Below are 24,211 nucleotides of genomic sequence, written 5' to 3'. Positions count from 1 at the left end.
CCCAGGCTGTCCCAGTGCAGCACGCTTCGTTTCAGTCTCCTCCCGCATGTCTTGGCTCGGGGCACTTGCTCCCTGCTCCCTGGGGCCGATCGGCTGCACCGAACCTCCCCACGGCGCTGTGCCGTGTTTCGGCCAGCCAGGAGAGCTGAACTTCAGCAAAACCCCTGCGCAAGGAGGGGCTTCCACGAGCCCAGCTCCTGCCTCCCGACATGGGAGCCAGGAGATGCACAACCGGGAGTAAAAGGAGCAAGAACTGGAGGAAACTGGGGCTGCAGCAGCAAAGGTGGAAGAAACGAGAGGTGCAGCTTCAGGGTGCTCTGACCACCACACTGAGGGCCATACCACGAGTCTCCACTGACCCCCTTCCCTCTCAACCCACCTGGATCTCGCCACCGAATTAAAAGCGTACTACTCACGGCAGCAATAATTCATCCAGCGTCTAATGCTCAACGTTTTGTCAGGATTATCCCGATTAACCCAGAATTAATCCTGATCTCAATGTTAACAGGATTAGCGTTAAAATCGGATTAGTTTTTAAAGCAGACCCCTTGACTAAAGGAAGGGGCCGTCCCCGCCAGATGCGCGCAGCCCGCCACCGGCAGCCAGATGTGAGCAGGAGCAGGGCACGAGCTCAGATCGGGCTCCCCTGTAGCAGGCAGCGCCGTGACCCCAGCACCCGTCGCCCCTGCCCTGCAAACACACGCGCCGCTGGCACGCTGAAGGTGCCTGGCACTGCGATGTAGCGTTTCCACGCACAAACACCCTTCTGCACCCGGACATCACCCGGCCGGCTCAGCGGAGGCCACGGGTGGCTGCCTGTCCCCTCTAACCACGTCGTTCCCCTACCTGCTGGCACCAGCAGCCTTCGCCTGCCTGATGAATATTTAAGAGCCTGGCTCCTCTGCAGCCTCATGAATATTGACAGCTGCTGGTCCCTGCCACCCAAATACGCCTCGGTGCCGTCCCTCCCCGGCCCAGGCAGCTGCTCTGCCCCAGGGATGGGATGGAAGCCGGGCAGCATCACCACGTCACTGCGTTCAGCCCCAAAACACTCAATTCCTCCCCAAAAGCTCAGGGCAGAGCAGCAGGTGCTCCAAAGCAAGGCTGGGAGAGGGGGGCTGAGGCCATTCCTGGGGATGAGGCTGTCGGGGCTGGGGAGGGACACGCGGCAGGAGATGGATTCGGGGGTGAGGGTAAAGTCCTGGCTCTGCCGCAGCCACCTCAGTGCCCACGTGGACGTTTACCCCGGCAATTTGTCCCTCACTCGGGCTGAGCAGGAGCCGCTTCCAATCTCCTGCTCTCCGGCAATACTGCCTCGTGTGACAGCATCTTCCAAAAATAAGCAAATTACTGCATCCTTCAGGGACGCCGGGGGACTGGAAGGAAAGCCAAGCGTGAGAACACAGCACAAAGGGGATGAGGGAGGGAGAAGGGGACGAGCCCTTCCCCAGGATCACGGGGCTGCACCCCAGCAGCAGGGAGGGGGCCGGTGCCGGATGCAAACCCCGCGGGATGCCCCGGTTCGAGCACTAGCAGGGGTGACGGCTGGGAGCTGGGACGTGGCTGTGGGTGGTGGGAAGGCGGCTGGGCACCTGGCGGGGGACTCGGGGACTGGCAGCAGCGTGACAGTGGCCATGGAGAGGCTGGATCGATGGCTCCGTGCGAGCACACCGCCTGACCCAGCTGGCAGGAAGGAGCATTCGTGAGACGAGCAGGGCTGGCTCAATCTAGAAGCAAGTGCAGAAGCCCCACGGATGCGCTGGGGCTGCCTTGGTGGGGGCACAGGGCAGGAGGACAGGAGAAGAGCACGGGTAGGAGGCTGCGGCAGGACCTGCAGACACAACGGGGTGCACAGGACCACAGCGGCTGGGCGCAGCACAATTCCTGGACCCCTCTCCGCAAAGACAGCGCCAGCCGATGAGCATCTGTTCATCTCAGCTCGTCCTGAGCCTGACAAACACCCCCCCCCCCGCAGGAATCCTCCCCCAAAACCCATGACTGGAGAGCCCCAAATTTGCAGCCAGCAGCTGCCATCCGTCCCCTGTCCGCGGGGCAGGAAGGGAGCAGGTCCTGCCCCAGGGCCCTGCGCACCGGCTCCCTGGGCATTCGGCACAGCCGCTCCCCGCAGCCCGTCCCCTCCGTCCCTGCGGATTGCAGCTCTCTGCCCGAGGGGGGGCCTGCAGCTACGAGCCCCCCGGGACGCAGGTGGCCTCGAGGAAGCCCCCGGCACCTGCTTGCCGGCATCAGCCTCGCGCACGGCTCGCCCCTGCTGAGCAATCCCCAGCTGCCTTCGGCTCACGCCCCACTTGGTAGCGGGGTCAGGCAGCTGGGGTCCCCGGGCTGCGAGCGTGGGGGCGATTTAACTCCCGGTGCATTTCTAGAGCAGACGCAGCCAGGGGACACTGCTACGCCTGGCAGGCAAAGTGAAAAAACGCACAGCTCTAGGAGATCACCCTGCGTGCCTGCCAGCACCCAGCCGCTGACACCCCTGGGGTGCCCGGAGCTCGCCCCCATTCCATTTCTTACAAAAAATTAAGAAAAAAAAAAAAAAAAAGGAAAGAAAATCAAGGCTTTTGTGCCTTCCCTCCAGTCCCCGGAAATGTCACAGAGAGCATGTGGTTAAAACCAGCCAGCGAGGACTCAGACAGCTGGATATTCATGGAGCTGCTGCTTGCACGCATTTTACAGTGCAAGTACTCCAGGAATGAACACTCAGAACAAGTGCACATATTATGCATTTTATGACTACTCAGCTCCGAGCTGCCAGCCGAGGCAAGTGCCTGTTTTTTCCACAGGAAGAGCAGGCCCACCAGGGACAACATGCCAAGGTCACCCAGCAACACGCCTGGCCTTGAAGTGTTGCCACCGCATCCCCCGGCGAGGAGGAGGGAGGCAGGGACATGCGTACTTCCCCCTGCAGACAATACGGTGCCTGTCTGCAAGGTGCTGGCAGGCAGCGCCGGGCAGGACAGGCTCCCGCCGGGGTCTCCTTTGTGCTGCCTGGAAGAGGCAGCGCCGGGCACGACGGCTCCGGCACAACGCAGCAGATACCGGCGAGCCCCCTGCTCTGCCATCCGCAGCCTGCTGACGGGCTGCTCCCCGACACCAAGCCCCAAGGAGGAGGATGCAGGCAGACACGAGGACCGAGGCAGCAGCACCCCAGCCCCTGGGCACCCAGGGCACCCCCCGTTGCTGCCCCCTCCCCTCCTTCAGGCAGCACCCGACCCTCTCCGCGGGGCTCAAAACCATCAGCTGAGCAAATGGCTTTGCTGTCTGCTCCGCGTGTCCTTCGGCAGACCCTGCAAAAGCCGTTCTCTGGGGCCTGACACAGTTTGTGCTGGAATCCCTCGTTCCTCCTCCCTCTCCATCACTCCACCGCCTGCGAGGTGCAGGCTGGCACCGCCAGGCACACAGAAGCCCCCGCCGTACCCCGAGCCAGGACGCTGCCAAGCGCACCCGCGTTCCTCCCACCTGCACCCATGCTCCTCCTGCACGCAGCATCCACCAGTGCGTGGAGCAGCTCGCTGCCTGCCCTGTGCCCACACAGCAGCACGGAGACACGTTCCTCTCCTGGTGGAGCTTCACTGGTGGATTCTGAGCCCATTTGGGGTGGGCTTTTTTCTGTTCTTTTCCCACAGTTAAGGAAATGGTGTCCTTGTCCCTGCTGCAGTGAGATAACTCAAGAGCAGCGGGATTTGCCTGCGGGTTTGTAGTGGCCTAGGTGAGGGCAGGACACGGATTCCTCCCTTTCAGGTAACAGTTTTGCTTCTGCACGACTCATCCCAAAAGCACAAGACCCTTCTCACGAGCTTAAGCTACTGCCGAGCTGAGGACAAACTGTTTTGGCACAGGAATCCTGAGCAAAACCCCAAGCTCCCACCCCCCTGCATAGACACAGAGATGAGGCAAGGGTGGAAAAGTGCATGCATTTCAAACAGAAGCATGAAAAATCAGAAATACTGACCTTAAAGCTCCAGTAGTTGGGTTGCTAACAAAAAATAAAACAACAAAACAAAAGAAAACAAAAAATACCATTAAGATTCTGCTTTGACTTTTGTTTTCCTTTTGAGAATTGTTGACTTTAAACTGCAACATTAAACCTGCTCTCGTTTCTGCTTAAAATCCCCTCCCAATGGGTTGCCTACGCTTCATGCTGCTAAGGGCCGGTGAAAGGGAAGCGGCTGCGCAGGGAAAGAGGATCATGCAAGCAGGCAGGAAGGGACAGAGAGGGGTACTTAGCGCAGACGGGGGTGCAAACTAAGTGAAGCAGAAGGAAGTGGAGAGCGGGACAGCAGCCCAGTATCATTTCTGGAGTGCACTGTCTTGGCACGTGCTGGTCAGGCTGCTGCCCTGGGAGTCGGTACTGGAAGCCAGAACAATGTTCAGTTTTAAAGGGCTCCTCCAATCCCCCCCGTTTGCCCCTGCTTCCTCCCTCTGTTGCTTCTTCGCAGCGTTTCCACCGGTGTCAAACCAATGTGCTACAGCGAGTGACAGGAGCTGGCATCAGCCACAGCCCAGCAAGCTGGAGAGCTCGGGAGCTTCCTTCTCCCAAGCCACCCGCTGATAATCAGCGGAGAGGTGGAACCGAAACTCCCGAGGATGCCCAGAGCTGTGGCTGCGACAGCCCTGAAGGGCAGGGGGCACATTTAAGACCCAGCCGCGGGCCGACCGCCTCCCCAGGGCTGCACGAGACCCTCCGAGGACCACGCAGGGAGGGCACGGCCAGCAAGGAACGCACGCTCCTCGCCGCGCTGATCGGGGCAGTGGCAGTGCTTCAGGGTGGGATACGCACTGCACACAGCAGCACCACGAGCACCGCACCAGCACCACGAGCACCGCACCAGCACCACACCGGGGCCGGTCCCACAGCACCCCGGTGACACCAGCCAGCGCCAGCTGCAGCGGGGCTGTGCCGGAGGAAGCAGCGCGCTGGATCGGGTGACCACACGTGCGATCCACCTGGCTGGGTGACAACAAGTGTGAACCACCTGGCTGGGAAGAGAGCGCGCTCTGATATCACTGAAGCATGCAAATTATGGGTGGGGGTGGGAGAAACACCTGCAGAGCAGCTTCCGTCCCAACAGCCTTTTATTGGGATCAAAGTTCTTGGCTTCTCTTTGCCTCCCCTTCTCAAAGCCACCAATCTCCCCGCTCTTCACGGTAGCTACTTCTTCACCACAATCACCACGGCTGCAAACCTAGCTCGTTGGGAAGAGGATGCTTTCCTTATTATTGTTTTAATACACAGCAAGCTCCTGCACCAAGACCCCAGTCCCCAGCAGCCCCTGCAGGACCCTGGTGGCTGCCGAAGCACCTCCTGTCACAGTGCTCGGGGCGCACAGAGGCAGAGCTTCGGTAAGGTTGGACCCTCGTGGAGTATTCATCCAAGGTCTTTGACAGTCCACCACCAGGGTGTTAACCCTTCCTGACAAGGTAACTGGAAGCTGACTCTACATCAGCACAAACTCTCTTGTAAGTTCACTTGTTAGGCTGATCTGCAGCCTCAGAACACCCTTGTTCCAACTCGAGATCGACACAGGCGCATTTCCATTACTATTCCCTAAGACATGAGCAGACCCACAACAAGTTCTGCATCAAACCAACTAAAACTGTTTTAGAAGTGATTCAAGTCAAACAAGCGCAGTTTGCTCACGCGGCCAAGCCTCAAGGCACAAAGGTCTTTTCCAAGGGCACACCGTGACTCAGAGGCACAACCGGGAACAGAAGCCCAGAGCCCTGATTACCAGGTGCTATGAGACAACAACCAGCAGGATCCAAGCCTATCCTGGGCACGTAACGCTATTCCAAAACACCGGGAGCTTGAGAGCAAGAAGCTGCCTCGGAACACGTTTTAGTACCGGACAAAGCCATCCAGGGCATCCAGCAACCGGGCCAGCTCCCGGAGCTGCAGCCTGGGCAGGGGACGGAGCCCAGCCCCGCGCCGGGGTGGCCGCACGCCCAGCAGCGGGCTCCTGACGAACCCGTCTCTGCGTGTCCTGGAGGTGAGCAGGACTGCAGCGATGCTGAAGGGCTTCACACGCCGCTCCTGGACTTGGAAGCGTCTCAAGTTCCACAGCAGACGGAACTGCTTTGTAACGGGGCTTCTGCCCGGGACCCCCCAGCCCTGAGCTGAGCTCCCCCCAGCCCAGCTGGGGTGCTGCCTCTCTGGGAGGGCTGCACAGGGGACCCTCCATAAACCAAAGCCAATTTCAAAGGAAACAGGAGTGAATCCTTCACCCCCCTCCTTGCCAGACTCGCCGCGGGCTCTCCCAGCCCCACGCAGGGCCGAGGTCACGCTCGGGCTCCAGGCACAGGAGCCAGGAGGGGCAGAGCGGTGGGACAGGGCCAAGCCCCCCAGCCCGAAGGGCCTGGACCCAGCCCCGAGGCGATGCTCCCAACTTGCTCCCTCTCTGGCTTGTTTTCCTCCACGCTCCTTATTTTGCTGTTGGAGAGTCGCAGTAATTTTCCTCAGGCCCTGATATTACTGATCCTATCTCTCACCAGCCCTTGGTATGTATTTTATTTATTATTTTAGGATGACTGGACAGGCTTATCACAAAGTCCATAAATTACACCCCCACCACACACAGCCACTCCACATCAAACCAGTGATGAGCTTGTCTGAACCCCGAGTGCCAAGGCAGGGGATGGGGAATATTCTGGAAGCGATGCGGTGTGGTCAGGGTGAGCAGGCGCCAGGACGGCACGGCACAGCGCCCCTTCGTCCCACGCTCACAGACACCCGTGGATTTGGGCCCCCTCGCAGCTCCCCAGCCGGAGCATCAGCCCGAGGCCGGTTTGCCTCTGCATGGCGCAGATGGAGCCCCCAGAACGGGGAAGGTGCTCAGCAGGGCGCTTGGTTTGGTGGTGGCTGCAGGGCTCAGCCCCACCTTATTGCAGATGGGACCCCGCGCTGGTCCAGGTCTGGGGCTGCCAACCTGGTGCCGTGCGGCGAGGGCAGATATCCCCCGCGGGCGTCGCAGGGCTCCATCTGTCCTTGCAGGCACTGCCACGGCACCGAGCTCTGCGGGGCGCGGAGCAGGTTTCAGAGCCGGCTCTTTGCCCGGTTTAGCTCATTTTCTACCAGCCCGTTTCCCCCAGAGCCCCCCCCCCCGTTCCCGTCACCCAGGTACGCCCCATCCCCGCGGCGAAGGTTGCGGCGTGGGAGAGGGGCACGGCGCTGAGCGAGCAGCCGGCTCTCGGGGCTGCCTCCCACCAGCGGCTCCACCAAAGCTGCCGTGGGACCAGGGGCAGCCCCAGCAGACCCCCAGCTGTCCCCCAGCGGCCCCGCATCTGGCCGGGCGTGGGTTGGCACAAAGAGAAGGGAAGAGGAGAGGGCCAAGGTAGAATTAACATATCGCTGGCTCTTCAAAAGCATCAAAGGGAGATAATGGTCTGAGAGAGGATTTGAAACGACAGCCCTGTTACAACCGATAAAACAGGCAGCTCGCTTGCAGCAGAGCTGTGCAGAAGGTATGAGGAATTACAAAGGCTGAGATTATAATTACAATGAAAGTCATGTCCGTGATGCTGCAAAATGAGCGACTAACGAGGACTCGGGGCCCTCCCAAAACACAGATGCGCACACATGTGCACAGGCGTGCACGTCGGAACCAGCAGGCATGCAAGCACAAAGTCTGCTCGGGCACACATGTGAGCCATAAGGGAACCCGCGCACACAGAACCGCTCAGAGCTGCGCCAGCATCCACACACATGCACACTGCAGACCAGAGGAGAACCAGAGCTGGGGGAGCATAGCTAAGAACATTACGTAGTTAACTAAATTCTAAAAATTCAGCCTTTGTGATAGTCCCAGGAGAAGACCAGTAGGTAAATGAAATCCAAGTGAGTCACTGCCTTGACCAAGGCAGGCTTCCTCCGGTTAACAATTATAACACAAATCTGTTAGTGATTAACAAGGCAGCACCAACTGCGTCCCTCTAAAATGGGCAGCAGCAGCATCCCCGGCACACTCCACCGAAGGGAGGGACAGCGGCAGTTTCATTGGCTTTTTAATTAACTCATTTTCAGGAGTTCCAATTTCTGATCGAGTCCCCCTCAGGCACAATGTCTTGACAAACAAAAATCTCCTTGAAAAATAACAGCAAAGTAGAGTTAATCTGTTTCTCCTTATTAAAGTTTTTAATGCTTTTCAGCACAAGAGAAGCTGAATTAGCAAAATGACAAGATAGAGCTGAATGCAAACAGTAACCAGATACATGAAGAGACACCGACACTGTGCATTGCAGATACTGTCATCCGAGGTCTTGTAATTATTGCAGAAGGACCTCTCCAGCCTGAGCATCACAGCATGTGGGAGAAAGGCCAGCGTGAGCCGAGACCGGGATCCAGGAGCGCTGGATCCAGTTCCCATCACGCCTGGGCTCCCAAGGGGCTCCGGGAGCCACTTAAACTCTCCATAGCCCAGACCCCACCGCAAGAAGGGCACCGAGACGCTTGTTTTGCGTCTCCTCTTTTAGGCACAAGCATCCTTGGGCAGGGACCTGGGTTTTACTCCAGCCCTCTCTAGTCCCCAGCCCAAGGAGGCTCTGACGGCTGCTGAGGGATGCTGTTGGAGGTGCGATGGCAGCGACCACAGTGATCTGGGGGCAGCCAGCACCAATACCCCAGCCCAGCCAGGACGTGCTGCTCAAAGCCTGCAGGAACGCCCCATCCCTCGCCCGCCCATGCACCGGCCTCTCCAAGAGCTCCTGCTGTAGCCTCGTCAGCTCTCCGACAGTAATTACAGCCCAGACCTACAAGGCAGCCTCTGAAAGAGCTCAGATGATGTTAGCGCACAAACGCCCTTGGACATCAGTGGATTTGTGCTCCTGACCCTTACTCAAGCGCCCTCCTTCCACAATGCCAATACGAAGCAAGTCGGCAGCAACGCCCGTTAGGAAAACGCAGCCCCAGGCGGCGACGGCTGCGTTAGGACCGGAGCGCTGCTGAGGATGAGCCATGCAACCGCTCTGCTTGGCCTCGGAATCTCCCTGCTGTGGCCTCCACGTCCAGGTTCTGGCACCCCCTTGTGCTGCAGCTCCCCGGGGCCCAGCACATCCCCAGCCCGCTCCGACCCCCCCGGCACACGCAGGGCTGCGCGGCGAGGCCGCTCGAGCTGGCTGCACAGGGGCGTCAGAAACGCCCTCCTGCTCGGGTAAAACTCGGTGTGGTGGCCACAGCCTCCCAGTACGGCCTTCCAGGAGCTCCAGAGGTCCGGACAGCCTGGGTGCTGGGCAGGGGGGGGGGCTGCAGCGGGGGCTGTCCGGCCCCAGAGGGGCAGGGAGCAGCAGGGGCCGTGCACCGCGCGCCCCCTCCTCTGCCTGCTGCGGGCAGCGGGGACGGGGAGCGGGGATGGGGGGGGTCGGGGGGGGGACACACGACAAGGGGGGGGCCAGGAAAACCGGGGAGAAGTTGCTCCCATCGCAGAGTAGCTATGGCAACGGCACGCGGGGGTGGTCGAGCACCGGGGGACGTGCAGGGTGAGCGGTGCTGGCACCGGGCTGGGGACCGCGGGGACACCCCGGGGCCACTCCGGCACCGGCAGAGCCGGGGGGGGGGGCGGTGCGGGCTGCGGACCCCCCGGACCCCCCCCCCGGTTCCCGCAGCGCCGGGTGCGACCCCGCTCAGCACCGGCCCCGGGGGGAACGGGCGGGGAGCAGCGGGACCCCCCCCGCCGCCGGGAGCTCGCTCGGTGCCTCCCCCCCTTTCCCCCCGGCCGGGGCCGCACGGTCCTTGCTGCCCCCCCGCCCGCTGCGGTCACTGGCACCGGCCCCCGGCAATGACCCCTCGGCGCCCCCGGGATCGCTCCCCCCTGCGTGGACCCCACGGGAGGGGGGCGGCCCCCAGACCCCTGCACGGCCCCGGGAGCCGCTCCCGGGGGGATGGAACCGGGCAGAGCCGGGAGGGGGGAACCGGGCAGAGCCGCAGGACCGCGCCGCTCCCCCGCCATCACGGCAGCCCCCCCGTGCCCCCCCCCCGGCGATCTCGGCGCCCCCCCCCCCCGCTCCCACGAGCCGTGGGGGGCCGTGCTAACGGCGGGGGGGGGGGGGGGGGACCCGGGGCTGCCCGTAGGAAGCGATCGGCCCCCGCCGGGGGGCGGGGGGGGGGCACGGGGACGGTGCGGAGCTGCCCGCGGACCCCCCCCCCGGCCCCAGGGGGCGACGCGTGGGGGCCGGGGGGATGCCCCCGGGGGAAGAGCAGGGATGGGGGGCGAGGAGGGCAGGATACGGGGTTGGGGGGGGTCAGGATATGCGGGGACGGGGATGCTCGGATGGGCGGGGGGGGGGGGATAAAGGTACCGGGGACGGACGGACGGACGGACGGACGGACGGACATCCCCCCCCCGGCCCGGTACCTGCGGCAGGTGGCCCCGCAGCGCCGCTCAGCCCCGGTGGCCGCCGCCGCCGCTCCCCGCTCGGCAGCGCAGCGCAGCGCGGCCCGGGGGCGGGCGGGGCCCGGTGGCGCTGCGCGGAGCGGCCGCTGCCGCCGCCCCCCCACCCCCCCCCGCCCGCCGCCGCCTCCCGCGGCCGCCGCCGGCCCGCGCCGCCCGCCCTTATCGCGGGGCGCGGTCGCCATGGCAACCGCGACTCCACCTGGCGCCGCGCCGCGCGCGCACCCCCCCCCCCACCCCCCCCGGAGGAGGAGGCGGAGCGGGGAGGGGGGTAAAGGGGGGGGGGGGGGGCTGCGGGCACGGTGCGCGCGCACACGCGTGCATGCACAATGATGCACGCGCACGCACCTGTGCGCATGCACCCGCACGCAAGCGCATGCATGCGTGCGCGTGCACCTGTGCGCGTGCATGCACGCACATGCATGAACACACGTGCGCACAGCTGTGCATGCGCACACACATACATGTGCACACAGCAGTGCATGCGCACACACCTACACACGTGTGCAGACCTGTGCATGCGCACGCACGCACATGCACGAACATCCGTGTGCACACCTGCGCGACGCGCACACACACGTGTGCACAGCAGGGCATGTGCATGCACTCACACCTACACACGTGTGCACCTGTGTGCAGGCATGCGCACACGCCCAAGCATGCACATGCGCACACGCACACACGCACCGTCACAGCCCCCGGTTCCCACAGCCCCAGGGCCCCCAGGGTTTTCCCGCTGACACCAACACGCCGAAGCGCCCCCCCGAAAGGCCCGAGAGCCACAAGGGCGACGAAATCAGCGGCATTTTCCTAAAAACCTCCGTGCAATGGAACCAGCAGGATTTTCCAAACAACCTCCGTGCAACGGAACCAGCAGGGTTTTCCTAACACCCTCTGCGATCAGCCGGAGCTCCTGGAGGGGAGCAGGGTTCGAGCATCAGCGTGCGGGACCAGGGGCACGGGCAGGAGCTGGGGGCTGCAGCAGCTGCGCGGTGCTGGAGCCAAGCGTCCCACTGGCCCAAATTGCAGCACACGGCGCTCATAAGCCCTGGGAGGCGGCTGCCAGGCCCTGCAGGCAAAGAACTGTTAAAATTTTATGCAAAAAAAGTTGTGTGCAGCAGGGAGAGAAGAGCAGTTCCCCTTCCCTGCTCAGCCGTGCCCACAGCCCCAGCCACCAGCAGCACGCAGCCCCCTGCCCCAGCACGCAGCCCCCGCACAGGGCACACCCCACTGCAGAAGGGGAAGCAGCTGAGACCCCCAATTTTGGGGGGGAACGGGGATGCGAAGCCAGCTGCAGCAAACCAGCACCCCCCAGCCTGCTGCACCCCTGCCCATGGGACTGATCCTGCCCCCACGGCAGCACCAGAGGGGCCCCTTGGTGAGGCAGGAGAGGCCACGGACCCGGATTTGTGGGTGCCCTCATCTGCGCTGGCTGTTATTTATTTATTCCAAAGTCGCATTTATTCCGGGCAGCTGCAAATCTGCTGCTGTCAGGCACCACGGACACATTAACACTTAGCTTGAGCCTTTTATTTATTTCTTTTTTCTGCAGCAGAACTGGACAAGCTTAAATCCAAGCTTTTACATACTTTTCTTTAGACCTGAAGGAGGTTCCTGCTCAGCTCTGCTGTGGTGTTTAACCCCCTGCTGCAGCTCGTGAGCTGCAAGTTGCCCGAATAGACGGGGCTTCAGCTGGCATGCACGCGCCGAACTGGTCAAAGGGGCGTTCGTAATCCCTTAATTTCTGGGGTTAACCGTTTCTCTGCATAACAACACTGGTTTCAGGCTGGTACCCCCAATCACGGGGCAGAAAAGCACATCTGAAAGCAATCTGGATATTAGCGAGACACAAGGAGGGGCGCGGGGAAGGATGACCCCGTTAAAACCTTCGTGTTATCACTGTTCCAAGCGCTCCTAACGTCCTGGCAGCGGTCCCTGCAGGGGCAGGCAGCCCCTCAGCCCCCAGGGCAGCCCTACCCACGTCCCGTGTCCCCAGACATCGCTGCAGGTGGAACTGAGAAACCCGGCTGTGCCGTCCCCGTCCTGCCCCTCTCCTGCCGCATCTCCCCCACGGGGGCAGGATTTAGCCCAGGCACAGCCCCGAAGCCCCGTGGCCGCTGTGCTCCATCGGCCAGGCTCGCGGTCCCATTCCTCCCTTTATTGTTAACGTGCCCATTTAACGCGTTCTCCCATCTGGGTTTTAAATTAGCTAGCTGCTGCCTCAGACTTCTCTGCAGATTTGCTAGCAGTCTGTTGGGTGTTGGTACAATTATTTGCCTTTTTTTTTTTCCCTGCTCTGTTATACGTACATACGATTAAAATTAATATTGCGCTTGCTTTCCAGCTCCTATGCATGAGTACAACTGCAATTTGCTGCGGGCTTTGCCATGCTGAAAGGGATGTTGACATTTATGAAATATTTTCATTCACCTTTGATTGTGTAAACCCTCTCATATGCAATTTTTTAAAAACAAAACCCACAAAACAGCAAAGCCTGCGATCTGACATATCTGCCGGGCTCCCTCAAAATACCGAAGTTAAGTTCCGCACGTTTCAGGCAGGCCCAGAGCGTTGTATCCCAATGTCATTTTAAGGTTGCCCCCAGGTTTCCATTGTTTCTATTTTCATTTTCTCCCCGTTATTATTTACCGCCTGTAGGGAAAATGAAAACATACGCACACGGTTTCTTTCCTCCCCTTCCCCACCAGCTGCGAGAAGGCGATGCTCAGCTGGGGCTGGGGCGGGCGCCGTGCCCGCGCCCGAGGAGCACGGGGAGCCCACCGCCCGCCGCCCCCCACCACCATCCCCAGGGGTGTCCTGCGCGGGCTCCACGGCCCCAAGCGCTGGGCTGGAGCCTGCGGCTGGAAATGCAGAAGATGCTTCCAGAATCCAGAAGGTCTTTTGTTCACCTCCTAAAACCCTCCAAAGCTCACCAGCCCCCGAGTCAACACTAGCTGGATTTTTCTTTTACAGCTGCTGCCTAAAGAAAAAAAGTCTTTAAATCTCTGTAATAATAAGGGAAAGATTCCTAGTTATTTGCTAAGTAATATCACTCTGTGGCTAGAAATGTCACTTCGCCTCTAAGCAGAAGGCCGGGATATGGCCCACGCCCCCCTGGAGGCCCCGGGACGGCTCCTGAAGCATCCCGCGGGCAGCGCCCTGCTCGGGGATGGCAAAGCCACCGCCACCAGCCAGCACAGCTCCTGCTGGAGGGTGACAGGAGCAGGATCCTCGCCCTCACCCTGCCGCAAACACCGCCCCGAGGCAGGGAGCGCCGCTTGCAAGCGCGTAGCCAACACCTGGATGCTCGGCTGGTGCAAATCAGTGCGGAGAGCAGCGCAGGGTTTGGCTGCTCCTCTTCGCATCCAGCCGTGAGCTGTTTGCACGGAGAGGGGCTGCAGAGCGGGACCCCCGGCGCTGCCCCCCCGGCCCCAGGCAGGCAGGGAGCGGGGACAGGCGGGGGCTGGCGGGATGCGGCACAGAGCTGCCGCTTTTCCTTACAAAGCTCTATTTCTTTCCACCGCGATAGTCTGGGAGCCATCGCCTCCATCCCTCGGGGAGGCGTCTAGTTGGAGATGATATAAGATTTCTTTCCAGCCACTTCCTCCAGCTGCTCCGCGCTCGCCCTCCCCTGTGCCTTTTTATAAAAGCGACAGTTTAGGTGGGGATTTATTGCTGCCCCGGTGGGCCCCGGGGCTGGGGCTCGCTTCTACCTGGAGGAGCAGCCTGGGCGCTCCCGTGCAGCACCCTGGGGGCACCCCCAGGCACGAGGGTGGATGCCACCCCCGGGACCCTCGGGCTCTGCTGCTTTCAGCAAGGCTGCCTGCTGGTGTCACCTGCTGGCCGTGGCCCACTCCAAGGCCCCTGTGCAATCAAGCCCCCGGGATCAGGCAGCCAAGGGACGTCCCCTTTTGGCACCAAACCCCGGGAGCACCTTGCCCGCTCACAGCCCCTGCCCTGCGCAGCTCAGCAGCGTGTGCTGGAGCAGAGCCGTGGCCTCTCAATGCCTCTGCTCACCCTTCCCCACAGCCCCCACGCTCACACCACGTCCCCGGAGCCCTGCCCAGGCAGCAGCAAGGAGATCCCTGCACAGAACTGCCCCGGCTCAGAGAGCATCCCCGTCCCCAACCCCATCCCATCCCTGTCCCCATCCCTGTGCTGCTCCAGCCGGAGCTGGCTGCAGTTCTGCACCTACATCCTCAGGGGCAGCTGAAACCCGCAGAGACCTGCGTGGGTGCCCTCTCCTCGGTGGGGTGAAGCCACCTTGTGGCCGTCACGTCCGTCCCTCTGCCTGCGCGCGCAGAGAAACACCCACTGCCTCCGCCGACAGCCAGCGGGATCAAATCCACTCCGTGTGGGGGAAATCTGCCCCGGGACCCCAGCCCTGGGGGAGAGGAGCTCCCATTCCATGCTGCATCCAGGCCCCCAGTGAGCCCCTGCCCCACCGGACAGCCCCACGGGGCGAGGTGGGGTGCCCCCCCCCCCCCCCCCCGAGCAGACGCCCCTTACCTGGTCCCGCATGCGCTCCTGCTGCCCCCGGAGCGCCAGCGCGTGCTGCGGGTACTTGTTCTTCAGGTGGTCCATGAAGGCGTCCCGCTTGCGCTCCATCTCCGACTTCTGGAGGCCGGTGAGGGCCTCGAGGCTCTGGGCGGCGATGACGGTGTGCCGGCGCTCCGAGGTGTGCACCAGCCCTACGTTGGAGAAGCGCCGCATGCCGTTGCCCAAGGTGCGGTACTCCCGCGGGTACTCGGCATCGTCCGCCGAGATCATGTGGGTGCTCGTCCTGTCGGGATCTGCGCGGGGAGAGCAGAGCAGGGTCAGGGCCCCGGGGGGATTTGGGGTGCCGTGATGGGGCTGGGGGGGGTTGTAAACTAGAGGCCAGAGGTGGTGTTGAGATAAGGCTGAGCCCCGCTGGGAGCTGGGTCATCCCCCGAGGGGACGCAACTGGCGGGTGGGTGGCACGGGGTTTGTCCCCCTGCGATGGGGGCTGGGGTCAAACAGGGCTGGGGGCTGCAGGAGGGGCAGAGGGGCTGGGGTGCTACCGGGGCCACGACATCTGGGCTGAAACATGTACAGAACAGCGCTGGGGCACCAAAACGGCACAGACAAGACACACGGGCTGGGCACCACCCGGAGCACAGACAGACGGAGGGACACAGACACACAGACAGACCAAAAAGAAAATGAAAAGTGGGCCGGGGAGGTGGGGGCTCGCGGCTGCCCGTCAGTGCCTGCACTCTGCTGCTGCTGGGGGCCGCCAGGACCCCCCCTTGCCCACCCCAGCCCTTGCAGAGCCCAGTCCAGGGCAGCGGGTGCCAGGAGGGTGTGGGTGCAGGAAGGGCTCGTCCCTTCGCGGGCACGGGCCAGCCACCAGCGGCACATTGTGATTCTAATTTCTAGGGAAGCTGCACCCAGCACGCGCGATACAAGTGGTAATTAATGCCTGGAAGTCCCCGCACGCTGCCAACGCCTGTCACCTCCTCGGTGGCTGCGAGACGAGGCCACCCGTGGCACAGAGCCCACTGCAGAGCGCCCCACGGTGCCGCCCCAAGAAGCTGCCGGTGAGGCTCTGAGGACCTCGTGCTGTTCCGAGCCCACGGCACGCAGCCCGGGGCCAGCCCACGGTGCTGCCCAGGCCACGAGCTCTCCGCCACGGTAACTATTTTGGCAACCTGCAGCACTCGTGTTGCAGGAATTCACCACGCTAAGGCTCGCCTTTTTCGCTCACCATTTAACCTTGATCCATTATTCATCTCTCTCCTTGTCCTTCTTTTTCCCCCTTCCTTCCCAAGCTCCTGTTAAGCAAATCATAGAGAGCTTTTCCTCTCCCCTTAATTATTTATTAGCCCAACATATTAGCTTTATAACAAGCAGTCGTGTTATTAGTGTAGGACAAGACTCCAGTGTGTGCTACCGACATAACTCGTCTGCTCAAGGTCATCCAAGGGGTTTTGCTATGAGCTGGTGACACCAGCACTCAGCCCCCAGCAAAAGCCCCGGAGCCATCCTGCCTTGGACAGCAGCAGGATTGGAGCGAGAGCTGAAACCCCTGAGCCCCGGCTCGGCCTGGTCCCCGCATCACCCCTGCACGGAGGTCATCGCGGCACATCCGTCACGTGCAAAACGCCCTCGGAGCCCTCCGGGGCGATGCCACCAGGGAGGTGTCAGACGGGGCCACCTCGGCCCTTCTGCTCGCAGCACAGAAGGCAGCGCGGCGCTGGGCTCGGGGCAGGGGGCTGCGAGCACCCCGGGCACCACGAGCTGAGGAGCCCTGCGAAGCTCCAGCCCCTCTGGGAGGTGCGGACGGAGCGGTCCCTCCTTCAGCACCCCGCTGAGCCCCCTCCTTCCAGGAGCTGCCGTCCCTACCTCTCCTCCCATGTAACAGCCCCTAAAAGAGCTTCTCACCAAGGATTTGCTCTCGGGCAGCAAACCCCTTCCTGCCTTCAAGCGCTTGCTCTGCAGGAAGGGCACTGGGGACGCATCCAGCACCTGCACCGCGGGGACGAGGTCCCCCTGCAGGGAAGGCACATCGCATCCCGTGGGAACGGCGGGTCCGGGGTGGCTGCAGCAGGAGGGGGAAGGAGCGCCCTGACAGCTCCCGGGCACAGCAGAGACAGCGCCGGGAGGAAGGCGCTGCAGCTCCTCGCTCTCACCGGGGAGAGAGGCAGCATCGCAGCGAGGAGGCCTCGAGCCGGAGGAAGGCGCAGGGACAGGGGCTCAGGGCACCGCGAGGGAGCGGTTTCCTTGCACCCTGGGGTGCTGCGGTGGGTGGTGCCTCCCCCAGCCCCGGGGTTTAGCAGCCCTGGGGAGAGGCTGAGCTCCCGGCTCCTTCCCACCCTCCTCCTCCTCTCGGCACTGAGCGGCACATCAGCATGCAGCTCCCCGCTCCCTAATTACACGCTCCGGGAGTGGAACGCGCCAGCTCGCTGTCTCTCCCCGACTACTAAAAAGGATGATTTGAAAAGCCCTGCACAATCCGCACAGGGGTCAGAGCAAAGCTGGAAGCCGCTGGGGGCTCTTCCACCCCCGGCCGTGCCGCATCCGCTTCCGCACCCCTCGCTGAGCTCCGGAGCAGCCGGGGGGAGGCAGCCCCAGCACCGCGAAGCCCAGGACGGCGGGGCCAGGAGGAGCCCCCACAGACCACGCACGCGCCCGTCCCCACCTCGTCCCAGTGCTCCCAGCCCGGAGGCACCCGTGGATCATTTGCTGTAGTGAAGGAGGAAAAAAAAAAAGGAGGAGCCAATGGCCGGGTGCAGGAGCCATAAAATCCTGCACGGTGCTCCCCGCTCCCCTGGCACGCGGCTGCCTCCCGGGGCTGCTTCCAAGTGGGTCACTGGGCCGGGGGAGCCGTGGGCAGCCCTGCCCCAGCCTGGCCAGGCAGGCAGCCCTGCAGGACACAGCCCCAGCCCTGGGCTGCTCCATGCTTACCCTCAGGACAGCTTCCGAGCAGCCAGCAAACTGCGTCAGTGGGATGGGGGGGGGGGGAAGCCCCCAGCTCTCCAGTGCCCGAAGGTGGCTCCTTGGCTCCCACGACAGCTGAAATCCCACGGAAAATCCAGGCAAGCCCCTCTCCAGGCAGCGGGGGGTTAAGGGAGCGCAGTGCTCAGCCATTCATCCATCCATCCTCCTTACCTGCCAGCAGAGGGGCCGCAGCCCCGGCTCCTAGCAGGATGCGGCCATCACTGCCACCCCACCGGGGGGGGGGGCACCGGAGCCCACCCGTGCTGGCGATGATGCTCCTCTGGACCAAGGCTTTGCCGCCTGAGCAGCCGCTATCCAACAGCTCCCTGCTCCCTCCCTGGCCGACACGGGTGGGAGAGGTCCCCAAAATCCTGCCCTGTGCCGCGGGTGCTGCCCTGCCAGAGCCACGCCAGGGTGGGCGGCCGGCAGGGTGGTCTGTCCCGATCCCCCCGCCCGCAGCGTGGCGGGGGTTTATCATAAAGAGGATCTTTCAAACACAGTTTATTACTGCAGTTTCATAAATCTTCATGAAGCAGCAAGGCTCACGCGGGCCGTGAAAGCCGTGACAGTTAGCGGAGCATGAAAAATAGACCAAGAAAGCAATTGTACAAAAGGGGGAGTGGGGAGGGGAAGGAGAGATTACATTTGGGGAGAAAGGGAGGCAAAAGAATAGAAGCCCTTGGAGCTACGTGGCTCCCCCGCGCCCAGCCATTAAGGCAGCGGGATGAGCACAAGGCGTTCGCCTTCCCCGGAACGCCGCAGCCGCCGAGCTCCAGCCCCGCTGCCTGCGCACAGCACCCGGGGACACGGCACGGCGCGCACGGAGAGCCCCGCGCTGCGCTAACCCTTTCCCTGCCACGCTGCCAGGCCCCCGTGGAGCATGTGGGGCTGGAGCAACGGCTGGGGAAAGGGCAGCAGGAGACCCACCCGGCTGCTCCTGGGGCTGCCTCAGCTCGTTTTGTGCTGAGCAGCTCGGAGGGGACCCCAGGAGCAGAGCCCCTGCCCAGGCAGGGACCCGCCGGGGTGAGGAGACCAGCAGAGGTGTTGCTGTGCTTGAACCAAGCTGTACTTGCAGCTCTTTTTAAACGGGGCCATGGTGGTAAAGTGGCCTCGAGGCCCTGCGCAGAGGGGCTGACAAGCCTGGTGAACGCAGCCCAGAGCTGCGTGGGTGCCGGTGCCCCACGGAGGGACAAAGCTGGGTGGCACCGCTCCAGCCAGGATCACTGCGGATGCTCTCCGGCTTCTCTCCAGCTGTTCCCTGCCTGGCATTTTGCTGACGTTTCAGCCAGGACAGCAGTCAGATGAGACGTCACCCGCAGCAGCCCTTGGCCCTGGTTTGGTGCGGGGAGGTGTGCTGTGCACCCACTGGGCCTCGGCACCAGCAGACTTCGTGATTTCTTACCAAAGCCATGCCTCCCGGGGGCATCTCTGCCTGGCTCGGGGGCTGCAGGCGGGGGGCTCAGCGAGTGCCCCTGCAGCTTGGCTAAGGCACGGACCCGGGCTTCCACGCACCCACGTGCCATGGCCCAGTGGGGTCATCCCAGCACGTGAGTGTCAAGGCGGGAGCGCTCGCACGCCCTCCCCGTGCCTCCCGGCGGCCTCGTGCAGAGAAGAGAGCAATATGAGGACTGAAAGCTCACGGACGGCTGGGCTGAAAGCTTCCTTGCGATTCTCTCGCTCCTGGGCTGATAGAAACCTGGCACTGAACCTCCTGGGAGAGGCCGGGTGGTGCTGAGGCTGCTGCGGGAAGGGTGACCGCCCCGCTGCCCATATGGGACCGTTAGCGCCTGCCTGTCCCAGCACAAACCTCGCCGTGCCCGCGGTACGGCTGTCCCCAGGGGGCAATGCCGCTCGCACCCCCGAGGGTCTCTCCCCGCAGCCCCACGCTGCGGCTCAGCAGCAGGCTCCCTGCCATGCCTTTCACTCTCCGATTCAAGTGGAACCAGGGAAGATAAAACACCACCCGCCGACCGCTTCATCGGGAACTTCCCAGCCAGGCTGGCGCAGCCCCTGTGGCCCCGCTGTGCCGGCACCGTGCCCGGGACACCCGCAGGCTGGCAGGGACACGGTACCCGCGTGGCGGCAGCCCAGATCCGTCCCTGCAGACCTGGCCCTGCCCGTCCCCAGCCACAACGTGCCCTGGCTGTGCCCGCACCCGCCGAGGCCACTGCAGCTGCGTGGGACCGAGGAGCCCACCCAAGGCCGTGCAATGCGTTGGTGCGTCTCAGCGCATCCCCTGGGCACAGGCATGGGGCCGTGACAGCTGGTGGCACCCAGGAGATGCCAAGCAGCTGCCTGAGAAGCCCAGAGGCAGGGCAGGATCTGTCCCAGGCAGCTGAGCACAGCTCTGGGGCCGATGGCAGCAGCCGTGCTGACAGGGTGCATTCCCTTTCTGAGCACAGGGCAGCCCAGCTGGCACCGCAGCGCGGCGCTGCCCTGGCTCTGGAAACAGGGAAACCATCAGCTGAATTCCCCTGTCATTGTCAAAACCTGAGCTGAAGGAGAAATCCCATCTGGCCAGCCCTGTAAAAAGCAGCAGCTACTTCCCACCTCGCCGGGTGTCATCGCACCCACGCGGGCACACGGAGCCGAGCTCCCCCAGCACCCCCGGCCGCTTTGTGCTACCAGGAGTGGCACCACCGGCCTGGAGCCCCCTCCCCATGCTCCTCTGTGCTGCCAGGGGGACGTGACGCAGGCTGTCCCCTGTCCCCTCCTACTCGCAGGAAGGGGGACATGGCCCCCAGAAGCCCCCAGCCATGCCCACGCAGCCCGTGGCTCCCACCAGGGTGCTTTTTGCAGGCAGGGCGCCCTGTCCTTGCGCTGCCTGTCCCTGCCCGCTCACAGCACCACGTCCTGGCACAGCAGCCAAAAAGCACGAACCGGCCCTGTCCTCCCCAGCCCCGTCCCTCTTCTCGGTGCTGTCTGATCAGCTCAGCATCTCCCCGGGAACTCCTGATGCTCCCAGCCTGGAGCTGTTCCTATACTCGTCCAAGCACTTCCCTGCAGGCTGCGCAGCACCACGGCCCCGTCAGCACGCTGCCTGGAGCTGCCCTGGCTTTGGCGAGGGAAAACGAGACAAGCGGTGGGGGAGCTCAGGGAGGGCGAGGTGACGCAGAGAGGATGAGTCACGGCTGGTGGAGCTGGGGCAAATCTTTGCCCTGCCACCAGCTTTGGCACGGGGACAAAGCCGGTGGCATCCCCTGAGCAGAAACTGCCCAAGGTAAGGCAGCAAGCGTGGCCCTGCGGGACGAGGGGGTCGGTGCGGAGCAGGGCAGAGCCTTCCCCAGCAGGGAGCAGCTGAACAAGGAGCCCTGCGCACCCTGGCAAGAGACACTGGATAAAAATAAAGGAGAGCAGGGGCCAGGCTCCTCCCAGCATAGACACAAGACATGTCGTGGTCTCCTCTCCCACCCACGCGGCAGCAGCAGCTCAAGGCGGTGAAGTGGGGACAGGATCAGCCCACGTGGCCCCAGCCAGGTCCAGCCTAGGGATCCCCCTGGCCCTGGACACCAGGAGAAAACTGAGGCACGGAGCTGGGGGAGGGAAGTGTCTGCCCAGAGGAGGTCAATGCAGAGCGCATGGGTCCAGCTGCAGGCAGGAACGCCGAGACGCAAAGGGCTCAAATCCCAAGTGGGAGCAGGGGGAAAGCACAGGCAGAGCCACGTGCCGCCTTCGCGCGTGGTGGGGTGCCCTCGCTGGGTTCGGATTTAGCATCTCCCGAGAGGACCCTGAGCTTTCCCAGCGTCTTGGCAGCTCCGGCTCACTCCCACTGCCACGCGGAGACAGGCTGCCTCCGTGCGGGCGGGCGCGGGTCAGTGACTCACCGCAGTCGTGCGGCGACGCGCAGCCGAGCTCCCCGCGAAGCCGGGGCCCCGCTCGCACCTCGGGGAGAATCCGGCTGGACAAACCCAAGGCAGTGCAGGACCCAGGCCCCCGAGCTGCTGCAAAGCTGCCTTCGCCATCACCCCTTCCCTGCAGGCAGGTACGTTTGCGCTGCTGTGAGAAGCCAGCCTGCCCTGCGCATCTCCCTCCCTGAGTTTTTCCGGAGCCGCGAGCGCTGCGGGCCGGGGCAGCAGCCCCAGGGGCGCCGCCGCACTGCTGCAGAGCCGGGGCGCAGCACGGCTCCGAGCTGAGCTGCTCAGGCAAATTGCTCTGCGAATCAATTCCAATCTATCAGGCATCAGGAAAGCGATAAACTGCCCCTCAAGACACCAAATCGATGCTTCCTCTTAGCCCGGAGCAGAGGCAGGGGGGCAGGAGCAGCGTGCGGGGGAGGCGGGGGGCCGGAGTCCTGCTGCGAGAGCCGGGCCTGGCTGCGAGGAGCCAGCCCCAACCCACCCCTGGGGCTGCAGCGTGCAGGGAAGAGCAAAATTTCTCTGGGGCTGGAGCGGTGGGGAAGGGCCGGGGGGGCTCAGCCTTCACCCTTTGTTGTTGAACTGCCGGGCTGGGGGTGCAGGGCAGCGTTGGGGAGCTCCCAGCATGGTGGCCGGGCACACGAGCGCTGCTGCTCTTTCGTAGGATCTCTGGCAGCGTGCTCTCCACCAGTGCAGGAGGAAAAGCACCGAGGTGGGTGCCTGGTTCCATCCCACCGACCCCCCGTGCCCCACTTGGCACCAACACGTCCCGGTGCCTGCTGCCAGCCTCTGCTCTCCTGTCCAGCGTCCCGCTTTCCCAGAATTTTGTTGGCTTTTAGGTGCAAGAGAAAGGGAAAAATAATGCCTTTGAAAGGAAGGCAGGGGAATCCCAAACATCTGAGACCAGACCCATGGAGAAACGACGTTCCCCATAAGGAATCAGTGGGAGAGGCAAGGCCTCAGCTGAGCCCCACGGCCGGGGTTTGGGTTGGCTCCTTACTGGCACCTCTGCCAGCAGAGCAGCAGCGCAGCTGTGTGCGGAGGCTGCGGAGCCGGCCGGGAGGGAAGGTGAGACGGGAAGAGCAGAGCCGCGCGAGCAGGAAGCAGGGGGAGACGGGGCTGGGGACTCACGCCGAGATCAAAAATCAATCCCTGACAGGACCGTTTCTTCCTCTAATGAGACACTGAGTGAAGTCACCGAGCAGAGCGAGGCCACTGCAACTGCTTCGGTGACCGGAGAAACGAGGACGAAGAGCGCGCTCTGCCTGCGCCCCGCTGGCAGCGGCCGGGTGGCAGCCCCGGGACGCCGCGGGGACCGCAGCCGTGTCACCCGTCCCATGCAGCGAGGGGGCCATGGGACCCCCACGCACAGCCCACGGCCACGGGTTATTGACGGGCTACAGCCAAGAGCAGGGCGCAATGCTCTTCGGAGGCCGTGTCCCCGTCCTGGGGTCGGACTGCGAGGGAGTGCAGGCAGCAGGGCAGGCATCGCCACACCGGCTTGGAAATGCAGGCAGGCTTCGTTTCGGAGAGCTTGCGATCAAAGGTGGAAACAAAATGCAACACACTGACGTAGAGGAAGGCTAAAAGACGAGACAAAGCCCTGCGAGGGGTGAACTGCACCCGGCAATGCACAGGGCGCAGCCACGCACTGCACCAGCCCCGCGCTTGTGCCGAATGCACTTGCTGCAATTTTTCAAGCAAGCTAATCACTTCCTCTAATCTCCTGCCATTAGTGCAGTCATGCTAACCACTCGCTCGCCGATGGGAGGCCGAAACCGCCTGACAGGAGCTTCGACTACATGCTACACCTCATCAAAAGCAAATTCATCTGGAAGAACACAGCGGGGACGAGGGGAGAGCCGCCCCCTCCCGCACCCCTGCTGGGAGCAGGCTCCCGATGAAGCCACTAGCAGTAAAAAAAACCAAGTCAAACCCAACGCTTCTCCAGCCCCTGCCTGGGAGGAGAGCCTCGGGCCAGCACCCAGCGCTCAGCTCCGCCAGAAGCAGCCCCCTGGTTCCCGAGCTCCGCGTTTTGGGGCCGCGGAGGCAGCGGCTGCTCGGGGGGCGCCGCGCGGAGCCTGACGCGGCACTTGGCCAGCTCTGCGCTGGCACAGGGGCACCCGGCTCCTTCGAGGACTTGGCTCCTGCCGCGATCGCTACGTGCTGGAAGTGCAGAGTGCTGAGCCCAGCTCCCAGCAGCCGCCTGCCGCTGCGGCCAGCAGGCAGGAACGGGGCATTCGGGGGCTTGGCCCCTGCCTTTTTGCACATCCCCGGGAGCTGGGGCGATGCTGTGTGCTGACGGCGGGAGGGGAGAGGCTGGAGGAAGCTATTTCTGTTATGGAGGGGCTCGGGAGCCCGGCGATGCTCCAGACGGGGAGGGGAGAACAGACCCTATTTATAAGCACACAGGTAGCACGTAGGTGTTTGGTCACAGCCTGCTCTGCCAGCCTGTTTAGTCACAGCTAGTTAAAAGTCAGAAATACTGAAAAATATTGCATA

The 24,211-nt window shown here is 63.1% G+C and overlaps 1 protein-coding gene across 10 annotated transcripts in view; it reads right to left on the bottom strand.

Moving 5' to 3' along the window:
• SRCIN1 (SRC kinase signaling inhibitor 1) overlaps positions 1-24,211 on the bottom strand; it is a 70,778-nt gene that overhangs the window by 27,075 nt on the left and 19,492 nt on the right. For 6 of the 10 annotated variants that reach the window (XM_066981869.1, XM_066981874.1, XM_066981873.1 and 3 more), the window contains 2 exons: positions 14,904-15,187; positions 3,965-3,988 (listed from right to left, as the gene is read on the bottom strand). In XM_066981869.1, coding sequence (XP_066837970.1) covers positions 3,965-3,988; positions 14,904-15,187 — 308 coding nt within the window. Of the gene's footprint in view, positions 1-3,471; positions 3,889-3,964; positions 3,989-10,358; positions 10,505-14,903; positions 15,188-24,211 lie in introns of those variants that run through there. The other 4 variants (XM_066981878.1, XM_066981870.1, XM_066981877.1 and 1 more) reach the window with 4 other exon arrangements.

This window comes from Anser cygnoides, chromosome 22 (genome assembly GCF_040182565.1).
Source record: "Anser cygnoides isolate HZ-2024a breed goose chromosome 22, Taihu_goose_T2T_genome, whole genome shotgun sequence".
Classification (NCBI taxonomy): domain Eukaryota; kingdom Metazoa; phylum Chordata; class Aves; order Anseriformes; family Anatidae; genus Anser; species Anser cygnoides.
Note: the sequence above shows the minus strand (reverse complement) of the source record. Positions and strands in the feature narration are given on the sequence as shown.